Raw genomic sequence first — 25,462 nt, 5'->3', positions numbered from 1 at the left:
ACATTTTGTGTGTGTGTAATTTCTATGCAATTTGATTTTTTTCTACTACATATATTCAGAAATTTTCAACACTGTCATTTAGTGAATTTATATTCCTTTACAAACATCAGTGCAGTTAAAGAGCCAAGTGATTGTGTTGCAAAATATGCTATTAAAAAGGTACAAGACCTCATTTATTTTCTTTGTGCACACCCAAATATAAAGTTCTAGCTACGCCTATGTTCTAATCCCATTGTAAGCATTGTGTTTTATTATGTTTTTCTTTTATCATTCATTCATATCGTTGGGTCAACAATCAACACCCATGCTATGGAACTCAAAGGAAATGTTGATCCCGAAAGGAGATAAACAGATACTCTCATACTCTGAGAATTGTGCGAAACTTGCAAATTGTTCACATATTTTCCCCTCGACACAGTGACAGTCTATTCTGGTCCTCACCTCCCTATAAGAAAAAAAAAAAACTTGCTAGTGTAACTTTAACCTCACATAAATATTTTATATGTGATAGGTTACGCGTATATTAAATATGATCTTCCACCACTACATATTCTTGCCCTCCTGTGTGATTCCTATATCACTTTTTATAATGCATTTTTATTGCAACCCAACAGTGATCTATCTACGCGTGGCTGCTAAATGCTAGTAAGCTAAGCATTACAGAAAAAAATATGTTGACTACTGTCAACACTGCATACGCTGTCAAAATCTTGGGTACCCTCGATGCTTAGAACCGGGAAAGAAGTGGGAGAGAGGGTAATCGCGGGCAGACCCAAACACGTGGTCGAGGCTGATATGAGCCAATGGGGTTACCTTCCGGATTTCTAGGGTACCAAGCAGAAGAAACAGCGTCTTTCTGCGGAAATCGGCAGGAACGCGGATCGGGTGGGTGCCGAAGTCACAATCGGGATCATTCGGGACTGTCTTCAGGAAGGCAGCAGCGTGTTCGTGCGGAAATCGGAATTTCTTGCAATGGAACTGCTTTCGGAGCGATAATTGTTGAATTTTCACGTTCGGGGAAGACGAAAAAATGTTTATTTTTTCTTACTGTGTTGTGGGTACGCAGTGCGTACCTTGCGTATCCTGAATGCACGCCGCTGGTTATTAGAAGTATAAGGTTGGGTCAATCCGTTGTTTACTCGGATGGCGAAACGACGGTAAGAGGTGAATTTATCCATGAAACGAATCCCAAATCTATGCGCTAGTGTTGCACTATGCAGATAGGAAACCATGCCAGAAACTGAACACACGAAATGGAGTACAGAATGATCATTTCCTGATGTAAGATGTTTTCTTCGTTATAAGCAATAAACGGGCCTTCGAAATACTACAGACCTAAATCTGCGATGCTGAAAAGGCTGGTGAAAAAGAGTGATCCTATGTTTTCGGGATTTGAATAAGCAAGTAATTCCAAAAACAGGTCGTGTAAATTTATTTATTTCATAGTAAAATTAATAATTATAATCGCAAATTAAAAATTATTATATCCTGATCAATTACAAGTAAATTTGTGCGTTGTATGTAATTCAAATCTCAGTTACATGTTAGTGCAAAAATGTTTAAGTTCAACCAGTGCTAAGTACGAACCTAGCTGATTGAACATGTTGATTACATGCATGGATGTCGACCATATTACTGTCAATATTCCTTTATTTAACACGAGAGAAACACAAAATGTAATACTCTACATTTGATTTTGTAAAGTTTAGTAAATCACTATAAGTTTCATGTTTGTCGCGAACTAATCGCCTGTTACTTGTCAATAGTCTTGTAACTTACAGTTGCAGTCCAACTGTTTCATGACTCTAGTGACTTACACATTAGCTTTTCCACAGCCTACAGTACGCATTCTAATATAGACATTGTTCTTGTTCTGGTGTTTAATATCTGCATATTGCAACACCGTCGTTGTGCACTTCACGTGACTTTATATTGAAGTGATACATTCATTTGGCCGGTTTGACGTCATCGCACGCAAAAACTTCAACCGTTACCATGGATATGGACCCGGGTTGAACCAAGACCATCTTGAGGTTCAGGCCACAGCGCTTAGTCAAGACGTCATCATCTGGAGGCGATCGTCTTAACGCTGTAAACTCCTTGACGTAATTTTACCGTAGATAATTAAGGTATATTTATTTCTCTTATGAAGTTAAATTTTGACATTTACCCTCCCGACGAATATAGTTAGAAGAAAAATATATAATCTTGAATATTTACACCAAAATTTTCATTGACGAAGTCACTATGGCCACCACAAAAATTCCTACCATAGCACAAAGAAAGAGTTGAAAACCGTTAGAAACTTCCTGTCGGAAATATTTAAACATTGTATATCTTTGAAAAATATTATCGGGAATATTGGTCAGCTACAGTAAAACTCGTAACCGCTTTTGTATGAACTTTTGTATGTAAAATCAATTGATTAAATAAAAAACATGTTAGGTTGACCGTAAACTTTCCAAGTTACCTAATCAATTAAATTGTCTTTAAGTTTACCCAAAATTAATCAACCAGATACTGCAGATATTCTGTGTAGCTATACAATCTCAATACAAAACCTTAATTTCTATATTCTTGCAGCAAAAGCGAAAGAAATTGGTACAAGGGCAATGTTACATTTCTGTGTATAAAGACTAAACGTAAATAATTTGTCACATTGTAATTTCGATCCTATTGACTTTATTGAACAAAAGATAATAAACAAATTGAATCTTTTCATTGTCGTTAGTAAGATTTGTGACAATAACTTAAGAGTTTCATTGAGAAAAAAAGCAGATTAATATTTCCATTTTAACGTTCACTTGGGAAATAAAAATTTGGAATATTTCCTTACACCGTTTTTTACATTCCGTTAGAAAAATCGTGAAGAATGTTAATAAATTATGAAACAATAAACATTATCACTGATTTAATAATCAAAGTTACGAACATTGAAGCTTCACAAATACAAAAAATAAAAAGGAGTTCATATGAAATAGTTTTAAAAATTTAATACATTTGTAGTTCATATTAACATAGCTAGGTAACAAAATGCTTTCTGTGTGAAAACATTTGTATTTGAAACATAAGTAACATATATATTCTTGGATAGTTTTACACACGAATATTTCATCGACGTTCTTGTTACACATCGCACCTTTCTATTTAAATGTACAACATATCTTCCATTAGCCTCCGATTAGCATAAAGAAGCATAAAGCGGGATAAAATAAGAATAAATGTACATATATATCAACTTTGCCCCGTTGTATAGCTTTCTTTCATTAAGCACATTTTGAAACTGAAAATTTGTGTAAATAATATGAATAATTTATCGAATGCTTGCATAAAATTTACACTAACAAATTGCTTTGGTAGACGTAATATTAACCAACGTTTGTAATTCAGGGTAAATTATTTGATAATTCTAAAAAAAAATGTTGACATGTTGTCCACATTTACGAGTATATTTGATGCCTATTTCGGACACATGAAATGTTTACATCATGAACTATTACTATTATTTATTTTTTAGTATAATACATTTGTTACTTGTATATTTTCGTAGTGACTGAATCACATGGAATTGCCCTAAAAATTTCTCATTTTTAACAACATCTTGAAGAAATGTGAATGTTACTCTTACCTTTTTCATTGTAATTGCCTCTGCAATTGAGTACACAAGACTTATACACCATACCTCTTCCACATTTAAGCATATTTACACGTCATGTAAACTCGATTACAGTTCTTAAATTTGCATTACAATTCCATATTCACTAAAAAGGTCCAACATTGATTCCGAAGAAGCAAATCAAACATGGCAGCTATCTCGCCTCCAGTTGATGACGTTTAGTCTCGTGACCGGAGCAAGCCATCAGGCTTTCAGATTGAGAAGGTAATGGTTGAACGCACTGACGTTATTTTAGCTTACATTAAGTTTATGAAAGTACGTAAGACCTGCGGTTCCCAAACCTTTTCGTATCACGGCGCAGTTAATATTTCAAGATCTTTTTTCCGCAGCTCCCAAGTCAGAATGTAGGCCTATCTAACAATTGCAACGCTCAGTCAGTGTGGTTAGGTTGCTTGCCTTAAGTTAAAAAATAAACACATATTTCAAATTCAGAAACATATTAGACATAAAAGCAGAGGTGTCTCGTGAACGCATGCATCAATTGTGGGGAAAAGGACAGCTTGCTCTGCGACGACATTCATGAGCATTTCTACATTCTAATTTCTTCATATAGGAGAAGTATTTATTTTACACGAGAGCTCTGAACTAAGCTTATATTACATTTCTTGGATCTGAAGTGACGCATGCGTCAATTGTGGGAAAATAATTATTACTTTCTTTCACTTCAGATCCAAGAAATGTAATATAAGCTTAGTTCATCGCTCTCGTGTAAAATAAATTCTTCTCCTATATGAAGAAATTAGAATGTACAAATGCTCATGAATGTCGTCGCAAATCAAGCTGTCCCTTTTCCCACAATTGACGCATGCGCAGCATGCACCGCATGCGTTCACGAGACGCCTCTGCAGAAAAGGTACTAAATAAGGAGCGAATTTACAATACCGGAAGTATCTTCAATTGCTTTCAAATTCGGCATACTCACTAATTATGGCCTCGTAATCACGAATCTGCAGTTAAAATTTGGCGGTCACGTTTAGAAATTGCAAAATAAGTCGAAAAAAGTGCATCCGTAAACAGAGTAAACACCCTTGATTTATGAAGAAAACACCTATTTTTTGCAATGATTAGCGTTTGAAAACTATGTTTACGATGACCCTTAATTTTAACTATGATTGCCTAATCTAACCTAACCTTACCGTGAATGGTTCGTGTGGCAAACATGTTTTCCACATTTACGCAAGACGCCATTTACTCACATGCAAATCAACGCTCCATGCAACGGGTCAGTAGTAATGGCAGCATTATATTCCTACGCGTCAGCAAAAATTTGATGCGCCTGGTGTTATGTTACATCCGGTGGTAGCGGGCCACGAGTGGTTTTATTGTTGAGTCAGCAGAACGTGTCTGATCACCTTGAAGACATCGGAAGCGGTGGGGGGAGGGGGTCAATGGATTTGTCACGTTGTTTCTTGATGTATGCTAACCTAACACGTGCGTATGTTTGTGTGTGTGTGGAGGAAATGCGCGCGCAACCATTGCCTATGATTCAAAGACATGAAGAAATGATTTAAAGATGGCGCCGAAGGTGCTTTACCCCGAAAGTTTAGCGGCTAAGGTTATTGCTCTGTAAAACAAGAGGCGTCGAGGGTTCGATTCCTGGTAGAGTCAATATTGATTGATTGATAGATTGAGTTAGTTTTTTTAAGTCCGTTTTATGCACGGCAAAACTAATCAGGATTGGAGCTACAGTTGAAAAGTGGTGATTCGGACCACTATGTGCCTCCACCGAGTATCGAACCTGGGACCCCTTGATTACAAGGCGACGATGTCAATATTGAATGGTCTCGATTAGCCTGTGTGTAAATAAAGGCAACAAAATGGTTGAGTTCGAAAATCGAGTTGGGTTAGTGGTTAATGTTGTCATCTGGCAATGAAGAGGTCGCGGGTTCGATTCTCTAGGTAGTTAAATTAGGCCAATTGTTTAGTCCCGCCATTATAGGTCCTCGATTAGTCCATCTGTGCATAAATAGTGTTTGAATAAAATCAATATGGCGGCCTTGGGTTAGTGGTTAATGTTGTCGCCTGGTAATGAAGAGGTCGCGGGTTCGATTTTCTAGGTAGTTAAATGAGGCCAATTGTTTTGTCCCGCCATTATAGGTCCCGATTAGTCCATCTGTGCTTAAATAGTATTTCAATAAAATCAATATGGCGGCCGCGTTTTGTGTTTAGCGGCGGCGGCGCGGCGCGGGGCGGGGCGGCGGAGCGGCGCGGCGCGGGGGCGGGGCGGCGGAGCGGCGCGGCGCGGCGCGGGAGGTGTTTTTTTTATTCCGCGAGATGTTTTAACCAAGTGGTTGAGGGTTCGATTCCCAATGTTGGTGAAAATTGGATATTCAATTGTATTTGTTTAAAAGTTCCGATTAGCTTTTTGTGCACAAAGAGAAAATGAACTAATTGGAAATAGGATGTTTATGCTGTAATGAAAAGGTCCCGGGTTCGAGTTCCTAGTTATAATTTTTTTTTTTTTAGTTTACAGAATTAGTCCCCATTTATTGCGTTTTGGCGAACACGTCCTCCCCCTTTGTGGCATTTGGACATGTTGGAGATATACATAGAAAGTGTTGTCAAAGTGGCTAATAATGATTTTCTGTTTAAATAAAAAAGAAGTGTGTTATCAGTCCCGATTAGCACGAACAGATATTCAAAAAGCAAAACAAAATAGCTGATATTGTTGTTTAGTATTCAAAAGGTTTTGGGTTCCAATGCTGGCAAATTTGCAGAATAACATTGATTTGTTTAAAAAGTGAGTTACTATTCCCGATTATTTTTGATACACAAATAGAAAATGGGGTGATTTTGGAGTTTTGCAACCAAGGGGTTAATGTTGGCGTTTTTTTAACGCAGTCCCGATTAAACGTAATGCATAAAGCTGTTTCAACGAATATCGAACCTGGAACCTTTTGATTACAATGCAAAGACTTTACCACTAATGTATGCTATGTTTTAAAACCAAAAATAAATAATAGTATCGAATTTTTTTTAAAAAAAAATGCGTTACCAGTCTCGATTAGCCATTATGCACAAACAGATGTGTTTTGAAACCAAAGGGGGGTCGAGGGTTCGATTACAACTGGGTATGTGTGTTGAGAAAACTAAAGGTCAACAGGCATGGAAAGTTTTTATTCGCCATCTCAAAATAAGTTTTTGGGCTTGGTACAGGTAGCTTTTTGTAGAAAGCCCCACAACGACATCAACGTGGCTACCATCTGTGGGGGCCTCTTTTTTTTTAAGTTGGAGAGGGGCACAAAGCCGTTTGTACCATACAACGTTGCACCGAAGAACCAACTTGTCAACTAGTCACTCACTCCATCATTAAAGTGCACAACATAATATCAGATTTGCACTGATAATAAGTAAAAAAATTATAGCGGCTGCATAATTATATTTCAATGACAGCAAATGGTTTCAAATGAATGGTTTTCACTTTTATTTTTTACTAAGTAACAGATTTGGTAATGAAAAGCTTTAACATTTGCATATAATATGAGATTTGTTTTGGTATCCAGTTTGTATGTTGACCAAATCACAGATATACTATTACTAAGGATAGCATTAACTTAATCTAATAAAAATATATTCCACTGCATTACAAAATTAACTCATTCTGTTTTCTGTTGTTTGAATCCATATGGTAAAGTCTCGAAATTTGATGCACATCTTTTTCTTTTGGTATATACCACCTGAAAAACCCTTATTTCCGGCTTACTAACAACGGAATGTGTTTTTGTGCGTACAATTTTGTTCGAGTTGAGTAAAGTTAAAGAGGAGGTGTTGTTGAGAATAGCATTGGTGAGTGATTCGAAATTGATTGTGCTGCTGTTTTTATGGTTTAGACATATGCCTTTCACCTTGCAAACAGTAGTAACATTAGTATTGTCTGGATTTACTACCTCAAATGCATAACTTTTCGGCCCACTGGATGAAAATGCTCTGATATAAGCATTTTTCCCATAGAGTTCTAGTTCATTTGTTAGAAAAGGCGCATTTAACAATTCCCCGAGTCACAGGTAGTAGAGTGCCACACACGTAAATTTGCCGTTGCGTAGAAACGAATTTTCGTTTCGTCTCCCTCTCTCTTAGCATCACGTGTTCTACCCTGCTCGAAAACCTTCGCTATTGTTGCCATATTGTCATTCCATTCCTGGACACACTCGCGCAAACTTCATTGAAAACAATTGAACAGCGCTCCAGCTCGCGGTTCCCACCGGTCGGCAGGGACGGCAATGTGGCAATATAGCACGGCGTAGTCGTTGCTTCTTTTATGCAGTGCATGTTCATTGGCTAGCTAGTAACTAGTGTTGCCAACTGTAATAATGAAGCACTATTTCTGTCACGGAAGGGGAAAGCAGGTAAAGTGGCGGTGAGTTTTGTTGGATTGGAAGCACCATATTTTTATTTTATACTAAGTATTTGACCGGTTTGACGTTGTGTGCGTGTATTGCGTGTGTGTATGTAAAAGTGTGTGTTTGCTAATGAACGTTAAATTCCATAATGCCTCCAGTTCTGTCGAAGTTGAAATCAAAAACCTTGCATAGCCAAGCTCGGGAAATTCTAAGCAATTCAACTCTGGCTCCGGCAGGTGTTCTTGTAGAAATTGCATAGAGGAGGCTGTCATTTTTGCTGCTTAATGCGATACATACTGTTTTCTGTGTTAAAATTGCCATGCTTTGATGGGTGACCAAGTTCATAGCAGGGCCGGCGGAAGGGGAGGGCGAACCGAGCGGCAAAATTTGAAGAGAAGAAAAAAATAAGCCTATTGAAAACTGTGATCGAGCGAGATATTCTTTTGCGCTGAATAGTATTGAAATAGCATAAGAAGTCACATTATTTATTTTATATTTTGATGTTTTAGTTAGGAATATATTGATTTTCAATTTTCCGTTGCTGCGTAATGACCGGGGGGGGGGTCGAAATAGAGCGGCATCTGCCGCCACCTCCCAGGGAGGCAAAATGACTAGCGCCGGCCCTGGTTCATAACAAAAGAAAAAGCCGCGCAGCTTATCGTCTAGTGGCAGTATATGTACTTGTTATTGTTGTCGAAGCCGGCATCCTTTGTAAATGTACAACAAAGGCAACCGACTGTCGCAGATCTCAGAGAGGAAATAATAATACTGTTTGAGGAGGAGTGTTATGGTGCAATTGTAGCGGTTTAACACGTTGGCATGTTATTATCTGCCGTTGCAGTTCCATACCAGTGTATACGGGTTTTGGGAGTGAAAAGTTAGAACGCCACCAGTGCATTAATGCAATGAAAAATAATATATATATATTTTTTATTTTGTTTGAAATCACTCAAATAAGGAATCGTATGAAGAAGTCTTCTTTGCAGCATTTTTGGTAATTTTACTTATGTGTTAGTTCATATTTTGCGAATTTTTAGTCCATATGTATGTAGCTACATACATAGTCACTTGTTAGTACATATTAATCCTAGTCCTGGTATAATGCATGACGTTTAAAACTCAACGTTAGATAGACCTGAATTCTCTAATTTTATTGTTGTACGTAACAGCTGTGCATCGGCGCACCGCAGCGATTTTTCTATCTGCTCCATTAGCAACACTGCTTCTTTAGTTCTGTCGCGCATTGCACGGCAGAATTATCTGCGCTGGACTCTAAAGTCCAACTTTTGCCCCCATCCAGCAGAAAGTGATTATTCAGTATTTTTAAGTTCAAAAATAGTTTCAAAAACTCAGTTTGCTGTGCTCTGTAGTGAGAAAAAGTTAAGCCGATTGTTTCGCTGCTATACTTTTTTATTTCTGCTGCAACCCCACAATGCAACTGGAGGTAAGTGCGTGATATAAGTTTGTTTTTCTAGTTAACTGTTATTTCAAACTGCTTACCCTACTTCTCTAATGGTTACTAATTTTAATCTCTAGTGCGTGTGTGTCTGGTGTGTAGTTTGACCAATGTAGCTCAACCAACAGTAGAATTCACCAACGATAAGATGTGAACCAAATTGAAATGGAATAAAATTAACACTGCAATAAAAAATTCTAGGGTTCGAATCAAAGCGGGGTTATATGTATCTATATAAATTTGTTTTTAAAAACTGTGTCACCAGCACCAATCAACCGCTGTGCGCAAACAGCGAAATTGTTTAGATGCCCGCTTTATGCACAGATGGGGTAATCGGGGCTGGACCTACAGTTTGAAGCGGAGCCTTATGTATGTATTTAAATTAGTTTTTAAAACTATGTCACTAATCCAAATCAACCGCTGTGCGCAAAAAGAGAAATTGTTTAGATGCCCGCTTTATGCACAGATGGGGTAATCGGGGGCTGGACCTACAGTTTGAAGCGGTACCATATGTGTGTATATAAAATCACTCTTTTAAAACTGTTACCAGTCCCAATCAGCCGTTGTGCGCAAAAAGAGAAATTGTTTAGATCGCCGCTTTATGCATAGATGGGGTAATCGGAACTCTACATATAGTTTGAAGCGGAGTCATATGTATCTATTTACATTTGTTTTTAAAAACTGTGTCACCAGTCCCAATCAGCAGCTGTGCGTAAAAAAAAGAAATTGTTTAGAAGGCCAGTCCCAATCAGCTATTGTGCGCAAAAAGATGAACTGTTTAGTTTACCGTTTTATGCACAAAAAAGGGGTAATCGGGACTGGACCCCACAGTTTGAAGCAGAGCTATATGTATCTATATATTTTTTTTTAAATTGTCACCAGTTCCAATCAGCCGCTGTATGCAGAAAAAAAAATTGTTTAGAAGGCCGCTTTATGCACAGATGGGGTAATCGGGACTGGGTCTACAGTTTGAAGCGGTGTCATATGTATGTATTTAAATTAGTTTTTAAAAACTGGCACTAGTTTCAATCAGCCGCAGTGCTCAAACAGAGAAATTGTTTGGAACCCCGTTTTATGCATAGATAGCGTAATCAGGGGACTGGAGACAATTTTACAAACACAATTTTATATATATTAATGATGGAGTGATTGACTAGTTGACAAGTTGTTAGGTAATTTTGAACTTTATAATTTTCAGATATCTTCGAAAAATGGAAACTGGAAGTACTACTAATTTTGAGAAGGTTATTGAAATAAGCACCCAAGAGGTGTTGAATAAAATCAGAAATGAAATCGGAGAATTTAGTCAAAGTAGCTGTATATCCACCCAAGGTGTGCTCAATGATTTGGATTTGGCCTTGGGTACAACTGGGGGAAATAAATCGATTGACAACATAGACAAAACCATAAACATTGATACTCAGGATATTTTTGTTGCTGTTGCCAATGAATTGGGGGGAGACATTGCTAATAAATCAACTGGGGTTGATTATTCACAACAGCATAATAAGCACAAACAAAATGTCTCTTCTACTGTTCATAGTTATGGTAGTTATAGTGACTACATCCAATCTACGCCCTCCATCTCAATGGAAAATGCAGGCACTGCTAATTTTGAGAGGGGTATTGAAATAAGCACCCAAGAGGTTTTGAATACAATCAGAAATGAAATTGGTGAATATAGTCAGAGTAGCTATATATCCACTCAGGGTATGCTCAGTGATCTGGATTTGGCCTTGGGTACAGATGGAGCAAATAAATCGATTGACAACATAGACAAAACCATAAACATTGATACTCAGGATATTTTTGTTGCTGTTGCCAATGAATTGGGGGGAGACATTGCTAATAAATCAACTGGGGTTGATTATTCACAACAGCATAATAAGCACAAACAAAATGTCTCTTCTACTGTTCATAGTTATGGTAGTTATAGTGACTACATCCAATCTACGCCCTCCATCTCAATGGAAAATGCAGGCACTGCTAATTTTGAGAGGGGTATTGAAATAAGCACCCAAGAGGTTTTGAATACAATCAGAAATGAAATTGGTGAATATAGTCAGAGTAGCTATATATCCACTCAGGGTATGCTCAGTGATCTGGATTTGGCCTTGGGTACAGATGGAGCAAATATATCGATTGACAACATAGACAAATCTGTAAACAATGATACTCAGGATATTTTTGTTGCTATTGCCAATGAATTGGGGGAAAATAATGCTAATAAATCAACGGGGGGTGATTATTCACAAGAGCATAATAAGCACAAACAAAATGTCTCTCCTACTGTTCATAGTACTGTTCATAACCTCAACCAATCTACCCCCTCTACCTCTACTGCTATTAACAGCAATCAATCCAGACCTTTTGTCTCTATTTCTAATGAGACCAACCAACATGTTGAAATGTTTCCTAACAACTATAACAACCAGGATACAGAGATATTTGGGTGTATTGGAACAATCGATGAAAAATGTGGAGATATTTTCCATTTAGAATCTGTTTTAGACACTAGAGAATTGGAGCAATGTACAAATCATATTTCGCCAGCGTTATACCAAATGGTGCTTAGGGATTGTATTCAGGAAGCGGAAGTGTGCAGACAGGTAGGCGGTGGCGATGATGCAGTGTTACATCATGTTGAAGTTATAGAAGAGACAAAAAGGCGTTACCAAAGATTCAATATGGAAGGACGAATGGTGCGTGCTCGGTTGCGGGGGGCACCACACAATGAGAATCCGGTGATATGGGTTCAGGAGGGATTGCAAGAACTGGTCCAATATGTTCTACGTGATGTGGCCGAGCATGACCAAGTTGGTATTACTATCAGAAATGAAGATCACCCTGATCGCCCTTTTTGGTTATCTTTTCGGGGAGCACAGGCGGTAAATATGGAGATATTGTGGGCAGCATTGGAAAAAGTATTGCAGAGCAATACAACATTTCTTTCTGACAACAATTTCTATGTATATCTCCATCATGTCCAAATGCCACGAGGGGGAGGACGTGTTCGCCAAAATGCAATGAATGTGGAAGAATTCTGTAAACTAAAAAAAGGAATTATAACTATTAAAAATTCCGATAGCAGGTGTTTGGCTTATGCGTTGGTTGTGGCAAGAGGTATTAATGTTTACAAAAATGAACCTAAAAAACGTTATCAATATGTTAGACAACATAAATGTGTTATGGAAGAAGAAGTGGATAAACTGTGCAGAGAAGCTGGGGAAAATTTGAATGGTGGTGGAGGAACTACCGAAATTCAAAAATTTCAGGACTATTTATCTGATTTCAAGATTACCGTATATAATGGATTTTCCGGGAGTGATGTGATATATGAAGGTCCTTTATTACCTAGGCGCGAAACTTTAAATTTGGTGTACATAAACAACCATTTTAATGTTATAACATCTCTTACAGCTGCATTCTCCGCTAATTTCTATTGTGAAACTTGCCATAAAAAATATGATCATGTTTCTAGACATCTAGGATCCTGTACAGCTGTTTGTTCACAATGCCAAGAAAAGCAAAAATGTACTGTTTCAGAAACCAAAATAAAGTGCACTGATTGTAACAGATTTTTCTATGGTCAAAAATGTTACAATAATCATAAAACATGTTACAATAGAAAAAACTCTCTTTGTCAGACAGTAAAATGTGAAAAATGCCTGAAAGCGTATGCTATCCGTACAAACAGAAATCCTCATATATGTGGAGAGAAATTCTGTGTCAGCTGTAAAAATATGGTACCATCTGAACATCTATGTCACATCCAAAAAATTTATAGCAAACAAATATCTTCTCTTATATCAAAAAAAGCAATGCTTGTTTTCTACGATATTGAATCGAGGCAGGACACAAAACTAGAAGGCACTGAAAACAAATTTCTGCATATTCCAAATCTTTTGGTGTGCCAAAATGTATGCTATAATTGCATTGAGAACAAAGATATGTCTCAATGGTGCAGTGTATGCGGAAAAAGACAGCACATTTTTGATAGTACAGAACCTGTTTACAATTTTCTGCAATTTGTTTCAGCTCACCGCACCAAAATTAACAATATTGTATGTATTGCACACAATAGTAGAGGGTATGATTCGCACTTTGTACTACAAACTATGATCGAAAAAATGAAATGGACACCGTCTGTGATCATGAATGGAGCCAAAATATTATCTTTGAAGATGCACAATATCCATTTCATAGATTCTCTCAACTTTATTCCAATGGCGCTCAACAAATTACCGAAAGCATTTGATCTCCCAATGTCCAAAGGGTATTTTCCTCATTTTTTTAATACTTTGAAAAATAAAGAATATGTCGGATGTATCCCTGGTACTGAATTTTACGCTGTTGATTCTATGATGGAGAATCAGAGAACCAGTTTTTTGGAATGGCATAGTGAACAACAGAAAACAGGGGTAGTTTTCGATATGCAGAAGGAGTTGAGAAAATACTGTGTAGAAGATGTTAATGTACTACGTGCTGCCTGTTTGAAATTCATGACCACTTTTGAAAAAGAAACAACAGTGAACCCATTATTGGAAGCCATCACCATCGCTTCAGCTTGTAATAAAGTATTCCGTAAAAGATTTTTGAAAGCAGAACATATAGGAATTATTCCTAAAAACGGATACAGATGGTGTGATATTCAGTCTATAGAGGCTATTCAATGGTTGGTATGGGAGGAAAAAAAACATAAAATCGAAATCCAACATGCAGCCAGAGGACCAGAAGTAAAAGTTGGAGGAAATTTGAAAGTAGATGGATATTTTAAAGATCAAAAGGGGCAAGAGCATGTATTTGAATATCAAGGATGCAGAACACATGGTTGTGTCAAATGTTTCCCTACTTCACGTACAGAACCTCTTCATGATGACCCATATGATACTTTGTCTTTTCGGTATGAAAGAACAGAAAATAAAATTACCAGATTAAAAGCACTTAACTACATTGTCCATGAGATGTGGGGGTGCGAATTTCACCAGCAGTTGAGAAATAACAAAACCATGAAACATTATGTTGAAAAACATCCGTTATCAATTAAAGCCCCCATAATTCCCCGGGAGGCGTTTTATGGTGGTAGAACTAATGCTACCAAACTACATTACACTGTGAAAGAAAATGAAACAATTCAATATAAGGATGTATGTAGCCTGTACCCTTATTGTTGCAAAGTTAAAAAGTTTCCAGTTGGCCATCCGGTGAAAATTTATGTTGGGGAAGAATGCCCCGATATTTATTCTTTTGAAGGACTTGTCAAAGCAACAATACTTCCACCGAGAGATCTGTACCATCCTGTGTTACCATATCGAACCAATTCAAAATTAACTTTCCCTCTATGTAGAACTTGTGCCGATGAAATAAACCAGGCGGAATGTAACCATACTGCTAGGGAAAGAGCTATAACTGGAACCTGGGTTGTGGATGAAGTTCAGAAGGCAGTTCAAAAGAAATACAAAATTTTAGAATTACATGAGGTATGGGAATATAATGTTGAACAATATGATCCTGCAAAAAAATCAGGTGGTGTTTTTGCAGAGTGCATCAATACATTTCTCAAAGCAAAAGTTGAAGCAAGCGGCTGGCCATTGTGGTGTATTGATGAAGAATCCAAAAAAAAATACATAGCTGACTATTTTGAAAAGGAGGGTGTGTTGTTGGATGAAAACAGAATATGTGCTAATCCTGGATTACGAAGCTTAGCAAAACTTATGCTGAATTCATTTTGGGGTAAATTTGGACAGAGAGAAAACCCTGGTCAAGTTAGTATTATCAACAATCCTAAGGATTTTTTCGATAAACTAGAAAATCCCAATGTTGAAGTACATCAAGTTATACCTATAAATGAAGATATGTTGATTGTTCAGTGGCAATATCTCGAAGAATCTGCACTTCCATTATCGACTGTAAATGTAGTTATTGCAGCATACACTACAACACATGCACGATTAGAGCTTTATGAATATTTGGATACATTAGGCGAAAATGTATTGTACTATGATACCGATAGTGTTATTTATATTCAAAGGCCAGGTGATGTTGATCTGCCTGTTGGAGACTACCTAGGGGAGTTAACAAATGAACTAGAACTCTATGGGAAAAATGCTTATATCAGAGCATTTTCATCCAGTGGGCCGAAAAGTTATGCATTTGAGGTAGTAAATCCAGACAATACTAATGTTACTACTGTTTGCAAGGTGAAAGGCATATGTCTAAACCATAAAAACAGCAGCACAATCAATTTCGAATCACTCACCAATGCTATTCTCAACAACACCTCCTCTTTAACTTTACTCAACTCGAATAAAATTGTACGCACAAAAACACATTCCGTTGTTAGTAAGCCGGAAATAAGGGTTTTTCAGGTGGTATATACCAAAAGAAAAAGATGTGCATCAAATTTCGAGACTTTACCATATGGATTCAAACAACAGAAAACAGAATGAGTTAATTTTGTAATGCAGTGGAATATATTTTTATTAGATTAAGTTAATGCTATCCTTAGTAATAGTATATCTGTGATTTGGTCAACATACAAACTGGATACCAAAACAAATCTCATATTATATGCAAATGTTAAAGCTTTTCATTACCAAATCTGTTACTTAGTAAAAAATAAAAGTGAAAACCATTCATTTGAAACCATTTGCTGTCATTGAAATATAATTATGCAGCCGCTATAATTTTTTTACTTATTATCAGTGCAAATCTGATATTATGTTGTGCACTTTAATGATGGAGTGAGTGACTAGTTGACAAGTTGGTTCTTCGGTGCAACGTTGTATGGTACAAACGGCTTTGTGCCCCTCTCCAACTTAAAAAAAAAAGAGGCCCCCACAGATGGTAGCCACGTTGATGTCGTTGTGGGGCTTTCTACAAAAAGCTACCTGTACCAAGCCCAAAAACTTATTTTGAGATGGCGAATAAAAACTTTCCATGCCTGTTGACCTTTAGTTTTCTCAACACACATACCCAGTTGTAATCGAACCCTCGACCCCCCTTTGGTTTCAAAACACATCTGTTTGTGCATAATGGCTAATCGAGACTGGTAACGCATTTTTTTTTAAAAAAATTCGATACTATTATTTATTTTTGGTTTTAAAACATAGCATACATTAGTGGTAAAGTCTTTGCATTGTAATCAAAAGGTTCCAGGTTCGATATTCGTTGAAACAGCTTTATGCATTACGTTTAATCGGGACTGCGTTAAAAAAACGCCAACATTAACCCCTTGGTTGCAAAACTCCAAAATCACCCCATTTTCTATTTGTGTATCAAAAATAATCGGGAATAGTAACTCACTTTTTAAACAAATCAATGTTATTCTGCAAATTTGCCAGCATTGGAACCCAAAACCTTTTGAATACTAAACAACAATATCAGCTATTTTGTTTTGCTTTTTGAATATCTGTTCGTGCTAATCGGGACTGATAACACACTTCTTTTTTATTTAAACAGAAAATCATTATTAGCCACTTTGACAACACTTTCTATGTATATCTCCAACATGTCCAAATGCCACAAAGGGGGAGGACGTGTTCGCCAAAACGCAATAAATGGGGACTAATTCTGTAAACTAAAAAAAAAAAATTATATCTAGGAACTCGAACCTGGAACCTTTCGAATACTAAACACCAGTCACAGCCATTTTGTTTTGATTTTTTAATATCTGTTCCTGCATAAATACTAATAGGGACTCAACACACTTCTTTTTTATTTTATTTTAAAAACAACATCATTATCAGCCAATTTGACATTGTGAATCGAACCCGGGACCTTTTCATTACAGCATAAACATCCTATTTCCAATTAGTTCATTTTCTCTTTGTGCACAAAAAGCTAATCGGAACTTTTAAACAAATACAATTGAATATCCAATTTTCACCAACATTGGGAATCGAACCCTCAACCACTTGGTTAAAACATCTCGCGGAATAAAAAAAACACCTCCCGCGCCGCGCCGCTCCGCCGCCCCGCCCCGCGCCGCGCCGCCGCCGCTAAACACAAAACGCGGCCGCCATATTGATTTTATTGAAATACTATTTAAGCACAGATGGACTAATCGGGACCTATAATGGCGGGACAAAACAATTGGCCTCATTTAACTACCTAGAAAATCGAACCCGCGACCTCTTCATTACCAGGCGACAACATTAACCACTAACCCAAGGCCGCCATATTGATTTTATTCAAACACTATTTATGCACAGATGGACTAATCGAGGACCTATAATGGCGGGACTAAACAATTGGCCTAATTTAACTACCTAGAGAATCGAACCCGCGACCTCTTCATTGCCAGATGACAACATTAACCACTAACCCAACTCGATTTTCGAACTCAACCATTTTGTTGCCTTTATTTACACACAGGCTAATCGAGACCATTCAATATTGACATCGTCGCCTTGTAATCAAGGGGTCCCAGGTTCGATACTCGGTGGAGGCACATAGTGGTCCGAATCACCACTTTTCAACTGTAGCTCCAATCCTGATTAGTTTTGCCGTGCATAAAACGGACTTAAAAAAACTAACTCAATCTATCAATCAATCAATATTGACTCTACCAGGAATCGAACCCTCGACGCCTCTTGTTTTACAGAGCAATAACCTTAGCCGCTAAACTTTCGGGGTAAAGCACCTTCGGCGCCATCTTTAAATCATTTCTTCATGTCTTTGAATCATAGGCAATGGTTGCGCGCGCATTTCCTCCACACACACACAAACATACGCACGTGTTAGGTTAGCATACATCAAGAAACAACGTGACAAATCCATTGACCCCCTCCCCCCACCGCTTCCGATGTCTTCAAGGTGATCAGACACGTTCTGCTGACTCAACAATAAAACCACTCGTGGCCCGCTACCACCGGATGTAACATAACACCAGGCGCATCAAATTTTTGCTGACGCGTAGGAATATAATGCTGCCATTACTACTGGGTCTCACTTATTGCACAACATTTGAGCCACGTTAAGTTATGACCACGTCAGAACACAAGGTAGCAAGACCGTTGTGCGGAAAAGAAATCGTCTTCATATCAGAAAACATGGTTTCCATGTTAGTGTATGGAGAATCACAGCGGTAATTGACAAGGTTATTTTGCAATTTCTTGACGTGACCGCCAATTTTTAACTGCAGATTCGTGATTAAGAGGCCAAAATTAGTGAGAATGTCGAATTCGAAAGCAATTGGAGATACTTCCGGTATTGTAAATTCATACCCTAAATAAGCACATGCATTGGAATAAGTGTCATTTCAGTGAAAATATTACAACATTTCGCGCCGCCCTCGTAAGCCATTCACGGCGCCCCTGGGCGCTGTTGCGCACACATTGGAAACTTTCTTAAATTTTACCCGAAAAAATGAAAAATTGTTAAACCTCTCTTTCCGAAATTCGGATTGCTTTCGAAATCTGGGTAGTAAAAATTTCCAAATCGAGATTTTAAATTTTCTGGAATCCTGATGTTTTTGACCATCCCTGGTGTGAAAGTAAGATATGTTAGGGAAAATGTTCTGTCTAAGTAAGTATGTCCGTCACCTCGAGAACAAAAATCTTGATCAGTCTTTGCATTCGTAAGCATAGTAAACACAAAACAACATGTATTACTTCGTGTTTTGTAAAGCAAGAACATTTTGTTCCCGAAATCGATATTTGAACCGCAGGATCAAAAAAAATATTTAATGGAGAAATACTATGAAGGAAATATAATGGATCCAGAACTGCATTTATTTCTTCAGTTCTTTCTAACACTAACCGTGAAGGAATTTATGCTTTTGCTTACTTATATTTTTTCTATGCACCATTACTTTTATGTATTCTGTTTAAGTTGCGTTGCGATGCTCTTCAACATGTGTTTTCCTCTTAAAATCAAGAGCGTTGCATGCTTTAGGCCTACAGTGCTGGACATTCTGAGAAGTTTCATCTTGATGATGTCACAGAAACCCTGCCGTGTTTGTAAATAAGGGGGCTGAAAAAAAAGGTATCTTATGGCCAGACCTTCAAGAGCGGGGGAAAAGCGGTCGAAGGACCTTGGATTCGCAGACCTGCTGCGATGACTTGGCCCGCCTGACACCATTGCACTCAACAGGAAACGTAGCGGGGCGGTTGGGCACGAGGGGTAGGACTGGGCTTTCCTTTCGATGCGCTCAACTTAGCGAATCTCTTGCATATTTGTAGCTGTTTCATGGCGTCGCGTGACTAATTTCGCTCAAATATGCGAGTATTCGGACTTATTTTTTACTTCTTCTCTAAAATATTTAAAAAGCATTTTTTTTATTTTGCTTTGTCATCGCCGCAGCTCCCGATGACCACTGCAATCAAACTATGTCAGTTTTCCGTCCCTATAAAGCACGTTTGCGATTGTGGCGCTGATATCGCGTTGCGGTCCATGACCTATATGTGATGACGTTGCATATAAGCAAACACTGCACCTGCACTGGCCTTGTAACAAGTAGTCATGAACTTATCCATTAATGTTGATTCTTCATTCTTTAAAAAGAAATGGGTCATAGGTTTTCAGCTATTTACCGTTACATTCTTTTACATTTCATAATTTTATAATAGACTACAATATTTTATTTTCTAATATAATTGATAAGTATATATATTATTATCTTACTGTGTTTCTTCTTTCATCTGAGTGTGGCATTTAGAATAGAACTCCACATTTGGTTGTTATACCCGAATACAACTTCACGCCCGCCATCTGTTGGCTAAAATCCAAACTACTTGGAAAGAAGTTTCCTATGCAAGAGGGTTGTTCTTTTTTTTCACAGATATATAGTAGTATAAAGCGACCACAAGGAAAAAAAACTTGGACAAAAAGTCACCGCACAGCTTTCCCTTCCTCCGTTCAGCTCGGGCCATAAGGAAGCATTGTCCACTCTCCCCCTCCCCTCCAAGCGAAAATACGGTGCACAGGAGTCGCGGGTCTGCGCAGGTTTCTTTGCTTGTGGTTCCACTACAGTAGAATGTGCTGCTCTTAGCCTGCGGTCCTCAGTCCCCCAGGGGGCGTCATTCACTCGCAAGGGGGTCCGCGAAATCTTGAGGTAATAAGGTTAGGCGGGAAATAGACTGTCAATTACTCAACAAATCAATTTAACAATTGCATATATTGCACGGCCTGCTAATATCTTTATAGATTCTATTTATATTGTAGAGATTCTTTACAATACAAACGTATTCATATAAAATCTACTGTATATTTGTCGGTCAATATCAAAAGACATAATTAGTAGAAGGGGTTTGCATGTTCCACAAATATTTTACTCTGTAACTGGCGACACCCTTGGGGATGACAGTTAAAAGAAATGGTCCACAAAAAAGGGTTAATCCACTCTTCTCCCTCATGCAACGATGAGAATGCAATGCGAATCTGTCCTTAAATATTTGCTTCACATTCGCAAATATTAATTCTTGGGATGTGAGCAATTCTCTGGCGAATGTGTGCACGTTTCAAAATCAATTTTTATAATATGCATGGAGTATTGTTTAAATGTTTTACGTGGTTGTACAAATACACTTACATTGTCAGAAAGACCTGGGTCGAATTCGCAAACAAACGCAAAATGTGTGCAATGGAACAAGAATATCCATTGGTTATGTAAGCAGAAATACGAATAAGCAAGTTTAAGTCTAATATGGGCGTAACTTGGCCCTAATTTAGGTGAGCGAGACAAAATCTGAAAGTTTTCCAAACCTTAAAAATAGCGTCAAGGGTTATTTGCTAAATAACTGTGACAGTAGCAAAATCGCAAAACTACTCTCTATTATATAACATGAGTTATAACTCTTTCCTCTTCCCGCCAAAAGACTCGCTTCTCTAGAAAGCGCGCCAACTCAATAACCAATCAGACAAGAACTGGCCTCAAACATGTCTGCTCGAAGCCAAAATTCAACAGTTTGTGACGTAGGTGAAACACACACTATAATTATTGGCAAGTCCCGATACCGGACCGCAGTCTAGCTGTTGAGATCCCGGTTGAGTTTTCACTGGCTCTATACCGAGTTTTCGCCTCCAACTCCATTCCCCCCTCCCTCTACGAACTCAATGATCCTGTTTGATTGAAAAAGTCAGAGTTTCCTTTCTAAGTTCGTTTTATGAGATAGACTAACACAAACACGGCAGACATTTGACTGCCATTCCTCTGCATGTTAAGTGTGATTTTTAGTTGAAATTGTTCTCACTGAAATGTATAGTTCTGAACCCAGGATTTTCACAAGGAATGTGCCTTTTTTAGCAGTCAGTCCTATATATTGACATATTTGCATTTTTCCTTTTTTTAATTCTAGGCCAAGGGGGATTATAACCCCCACCATCCCCCTTGTGAGAACTCAACTTGGAATATATATGGATGGAATTGCTAATGAAATACGTTCCTGTTCGTCATTGTCAGTAGGAGTTGTTACATCATTGACATGTGTGAGTTAATGGAAAAAAATAACTTTGGTTGCCTTGATGATGGTAAAATAATAAAAATAATACAACATTGCATTGGAACTGAATACTCTCTTTTATGGTCCTGAAAGAAAATCTGAAGTATATGCAGCATCCCCTTGAATGTAAATTGTCCCGGAATGCAACTGACACTTGACTAGCTGGGGATATGACGGATAGCATCACTCTTAACGCCCACTTTGAAATAATGGAAAATAACTTCCTCAAAATTATGAAACTGTTACGAATAGGCGTAGGGCATGAATTACAAATTCATATACCAGTTTAAAAAACAAAAAAGAAAGAAAGTAACACCAATTTACAGTAAGTTTCAAATGTAGTATTTGTATGCAATATTTTTTCTCTATGGTGCTTTCTCCCTTCATAATTTGAAATGTAATGGTAGGTTATGCAGAACAGTAAAAATTGGATTTTCCATTTATCAATATTGTTTACGAATTTTCTAATGTTATGTATATTCTTGGAGGTGATGTATTCAGAACGAATAAGAAAAAATAATTTATACTCTTATAATGCACTTTATTTAATCTTGTAAATGGACTAACCTGTGACGTCACGTAAGCTGGTGTGAGGTTCAGTCCTGATACAGAGAATGCAGAATAGAGGAAGAACCGCCGCTTAAACCACTTAAACAGAGGTGCGCTTTGAAATTGCAGACCCGCGTTGATCATGAGATGGCGCGGCGCTCTCCTTTTGCTGTTCGCAGCAAATTGGGAGATTCTTTCACCCACTGGAGTTCGGATCCCACTTGTCAGTAGGAGTTGTTTTTCCGGTACCGACTTTACGGAATCCCGCACACCCCCATTTAATTTAGGAGCTTCTGTGTATTTTCCGCCCGCAAGTCTCCGTAACACTCTGGCAACAGTGTTAATCGTAGTCGTTTATAATCTGTGCTAAACTTGTCTCTCTTATCGCACACTGCTCAATCAACTTTTCGGTAAAGCCCCGCATTTCGCCTTCTGACATCATGGAAAGTATTTTGTTGTTAGGTTAATCTTGTTATAGTTTTAGGTCTCTCAGCATAAAAAAATATAATTTTGGTCAAACCCCGAAAAACGTCAGTACATTTTATGGCTTGGCTTGACCAAAAGGTTGTTTCAGAAAGGTGCGATCAGTTATACCCTCTATGGGTTGGGGTCTCCCTTTTTGGACAACACAAGAGCAACCATGTGTTCTGACGTCATAGGAAATTCTCATTAGGCTAAATACCCAAGTTGTAAGGATACGCCAGTTAGATTAGTTCTCTTAGCATAAATTTTCAGTGTATTTATGCTAATAGAACGAAACCAAACAGACCTAACCTAACATAGTAAGTAGCCATTCCTCACCTGACGACACGAAGTTGTTCTAATGTTGTGCGATAAGGGAGACGCACAAATTGTAAGTAATCTGTGCTGAGCGCTATGACATTCATTTGTTAAAATAATCATGGTGCAAAATTCTTCGAACAATTGTGAACATCCTAATATATATATATTTTTTGTAACGAGTGAAAGTCAATTTACTTTTTAATAATAGACGACAACCTATTTGTTATACAACAAATGGCTGCGAACGTATACTGTAGACTGTGCTTAAGGCAATATACTCAAGGATTGGAAATTCTACAGGCTGATGGGATCATGTTTGTTATAAATAAATTACTACAAATTGAAGTAAGTGATATTTATTTACATTTATTTACATTTATAATGACTGTATATTTACCAAAATATGATTAACTATATATTAATTAACATGTATTCTTTTGCACTTCACTCAATATGTTTGTGTTTTTATTTATCATGTTCTAATCCTTTTTTTCCAATCACGTTAGATTTTTTCACGAATTTGAAACAATATTCCAACATCTATATTTACATAAGCTACATGCGGACACTACTAGCTAGATTTTGCTTCCCAAAGAACGTGAATTTTCGTAATAAATTCCATATGTTATTGGTGAAACATGCTTATCTCATGTTCGTTTCTGCCTTTTCACCTGGAAGCTCCAAAACTCAGATTTCCCCTTAAATGTAGGGTACTTGTTTACTATCCTTCGGACACATTTATTTATTTTTACAGAAGAAACTACTTACCATAATAAGTTCCTGTAGCATTGTCGAACATCGGGAAGGTGTTTTGTGTGATGTGGGAATGTTTCATAGCTGAAATTCATGTTGTTCGTTGAAAATTAATTCTCCGTGGCGCGTGGATAGGTTAGTTCTGTTAGGTTAGAAAACATAATTAAAATTTGGTGTCATGTTAGTATCAGGATCTAGAAATTGGAAATAATTGTGAACCATTGGCGCGTGGTTAGGTTAGTTCTGTTAGGTTAGGAAACATAGTTAAAATATTTTGTCTTTCTCGTGGTTGGTACTTACCAATTATGTATTGCGGAACATAGTGGAAGGTGGCATTATGCTTTTTGCACGAAAATAAACACTTTTTCTGCTAAAATAAACCATTTTCCTTAATACTGCGGAAAGCACGTCACGGAGAGATATTGCTTGCTTTGCGAATGATAACGCTTCTTTTGTTTTCGAATATCAATGTTTCCAACTCTATTGTGCATGAAAATTCCTATGTTCCACGAATTATTGTTTTTTTTAAATTATACTTTCAAGTCACGAAACATGCAAAGTTGCTAGGTTAGTTTAGGTTTGCTTAGGTTACGGTAGTAAAAATTAAGAGATTAACTTACTATCACAGCATCTTTCACATATTTATTGCATGGCACATCGTTACATCTTTTCAAGTTACATGTATTGCATGGTACCGGCTTATTTGAAAAATGTGTGCATTCTTGCCTTCGGTGTGAAATTGACCTTAAATAGGTGCTCTGCTAGGTACCCTGTGAAGTGACTCTTCTTTCGTCCAAAGGTTGGTATGGAATGACGTACATTACGCCATGCTCGTTCGATGTTTTGGGAGTGGATTGGAATGTCGTCTCGCAACATCCGTCGCATGTTTTCCTGATGTATATGTCCACTTGCAGGCGTGTCAACAAACTCTATACTGTGGTTCACTCGCAGGTGTCTGTAGCCTGCTCCCTGTAAGTTTATGTAGGCTTTCCAGCAGTGTGAGATGATAGTTGTGCCAGGAAGAATGAATTTGCGTATGATTCGCAGCAGAGTTTGTTCATCCCTATTGTCTACTGGGACCATGAAGAATGCTCTCCGGTTTCCTCTTTCTATTCCGCCGAACACCCACTGCCCGTTAACTGGACGTCCTCTTCTATTTACGCACCTCTTCGTCTTGCCGAACTTCGCTTCATCTACTTCGACAACAACTCCTTGACCTCCTATGGGACGGGAATTTTCAGTTACCCATTCCTCGCAAACCTGCCTGCAAAAGTTCGACCAGTCAACAACAGTTCTTTTACTCATGTCTAATTCCTCTTCTATTACAGCTTGTCTTGGGTACGGGAGATGAAGCCACAAATTGCAGAAATGAATTATTTTATCCAGCGACAGGTTACTGGAACCTATGAACGTGCCATTTCTTGCAGAACATTTGAATCCGCACGGAACTTTCTTGATTTAC

General features: G+C 37.8%; 1 protein-coding gene across 1 annotated transcript in view; it reads left to right on the top strand.

Annotated features, from left to right (window-relative positions):
- The first annotated feature begins 23,365 nt into the window (after window positions 1-23,365).
- Window positions 23,366-25,462, top strand: part of LOC145978031 (uncharacterized) — a 34,471-nt gene continuing 32,374 nt past the window's right edge. Inside the window, exon 1 of the mRNA XM_083110418.1 lies at window positions 23,366-23,592. Coding sequence (XP_082966544.1) covers window positions 23,482-23,592 — 111 coding nt within the window. The 5' untranslated portion in view covers window positions 23,366-23,481. The remainder of the gene's footprint in view (window positions 23,593-25,462) is intronic.

The sequence above is a fragment of the Lepisma saccharinum genome, chromosome 24 (assembly GCF_977018435.1).
Source record: "Lepisma saccharinum chromosome 24, izLepSacc3.1, whole genome shotgun sequence".
Lineage (NCBI taxonomy): Eukaryota > Metazoa > Arthropoda > Insecta > Zygentoma > Lepismatidae > Lepisma > Lepisma saccharinum.
This window is presented reverse-complemented; position numbering and strand designations above follow the sequence as displayed.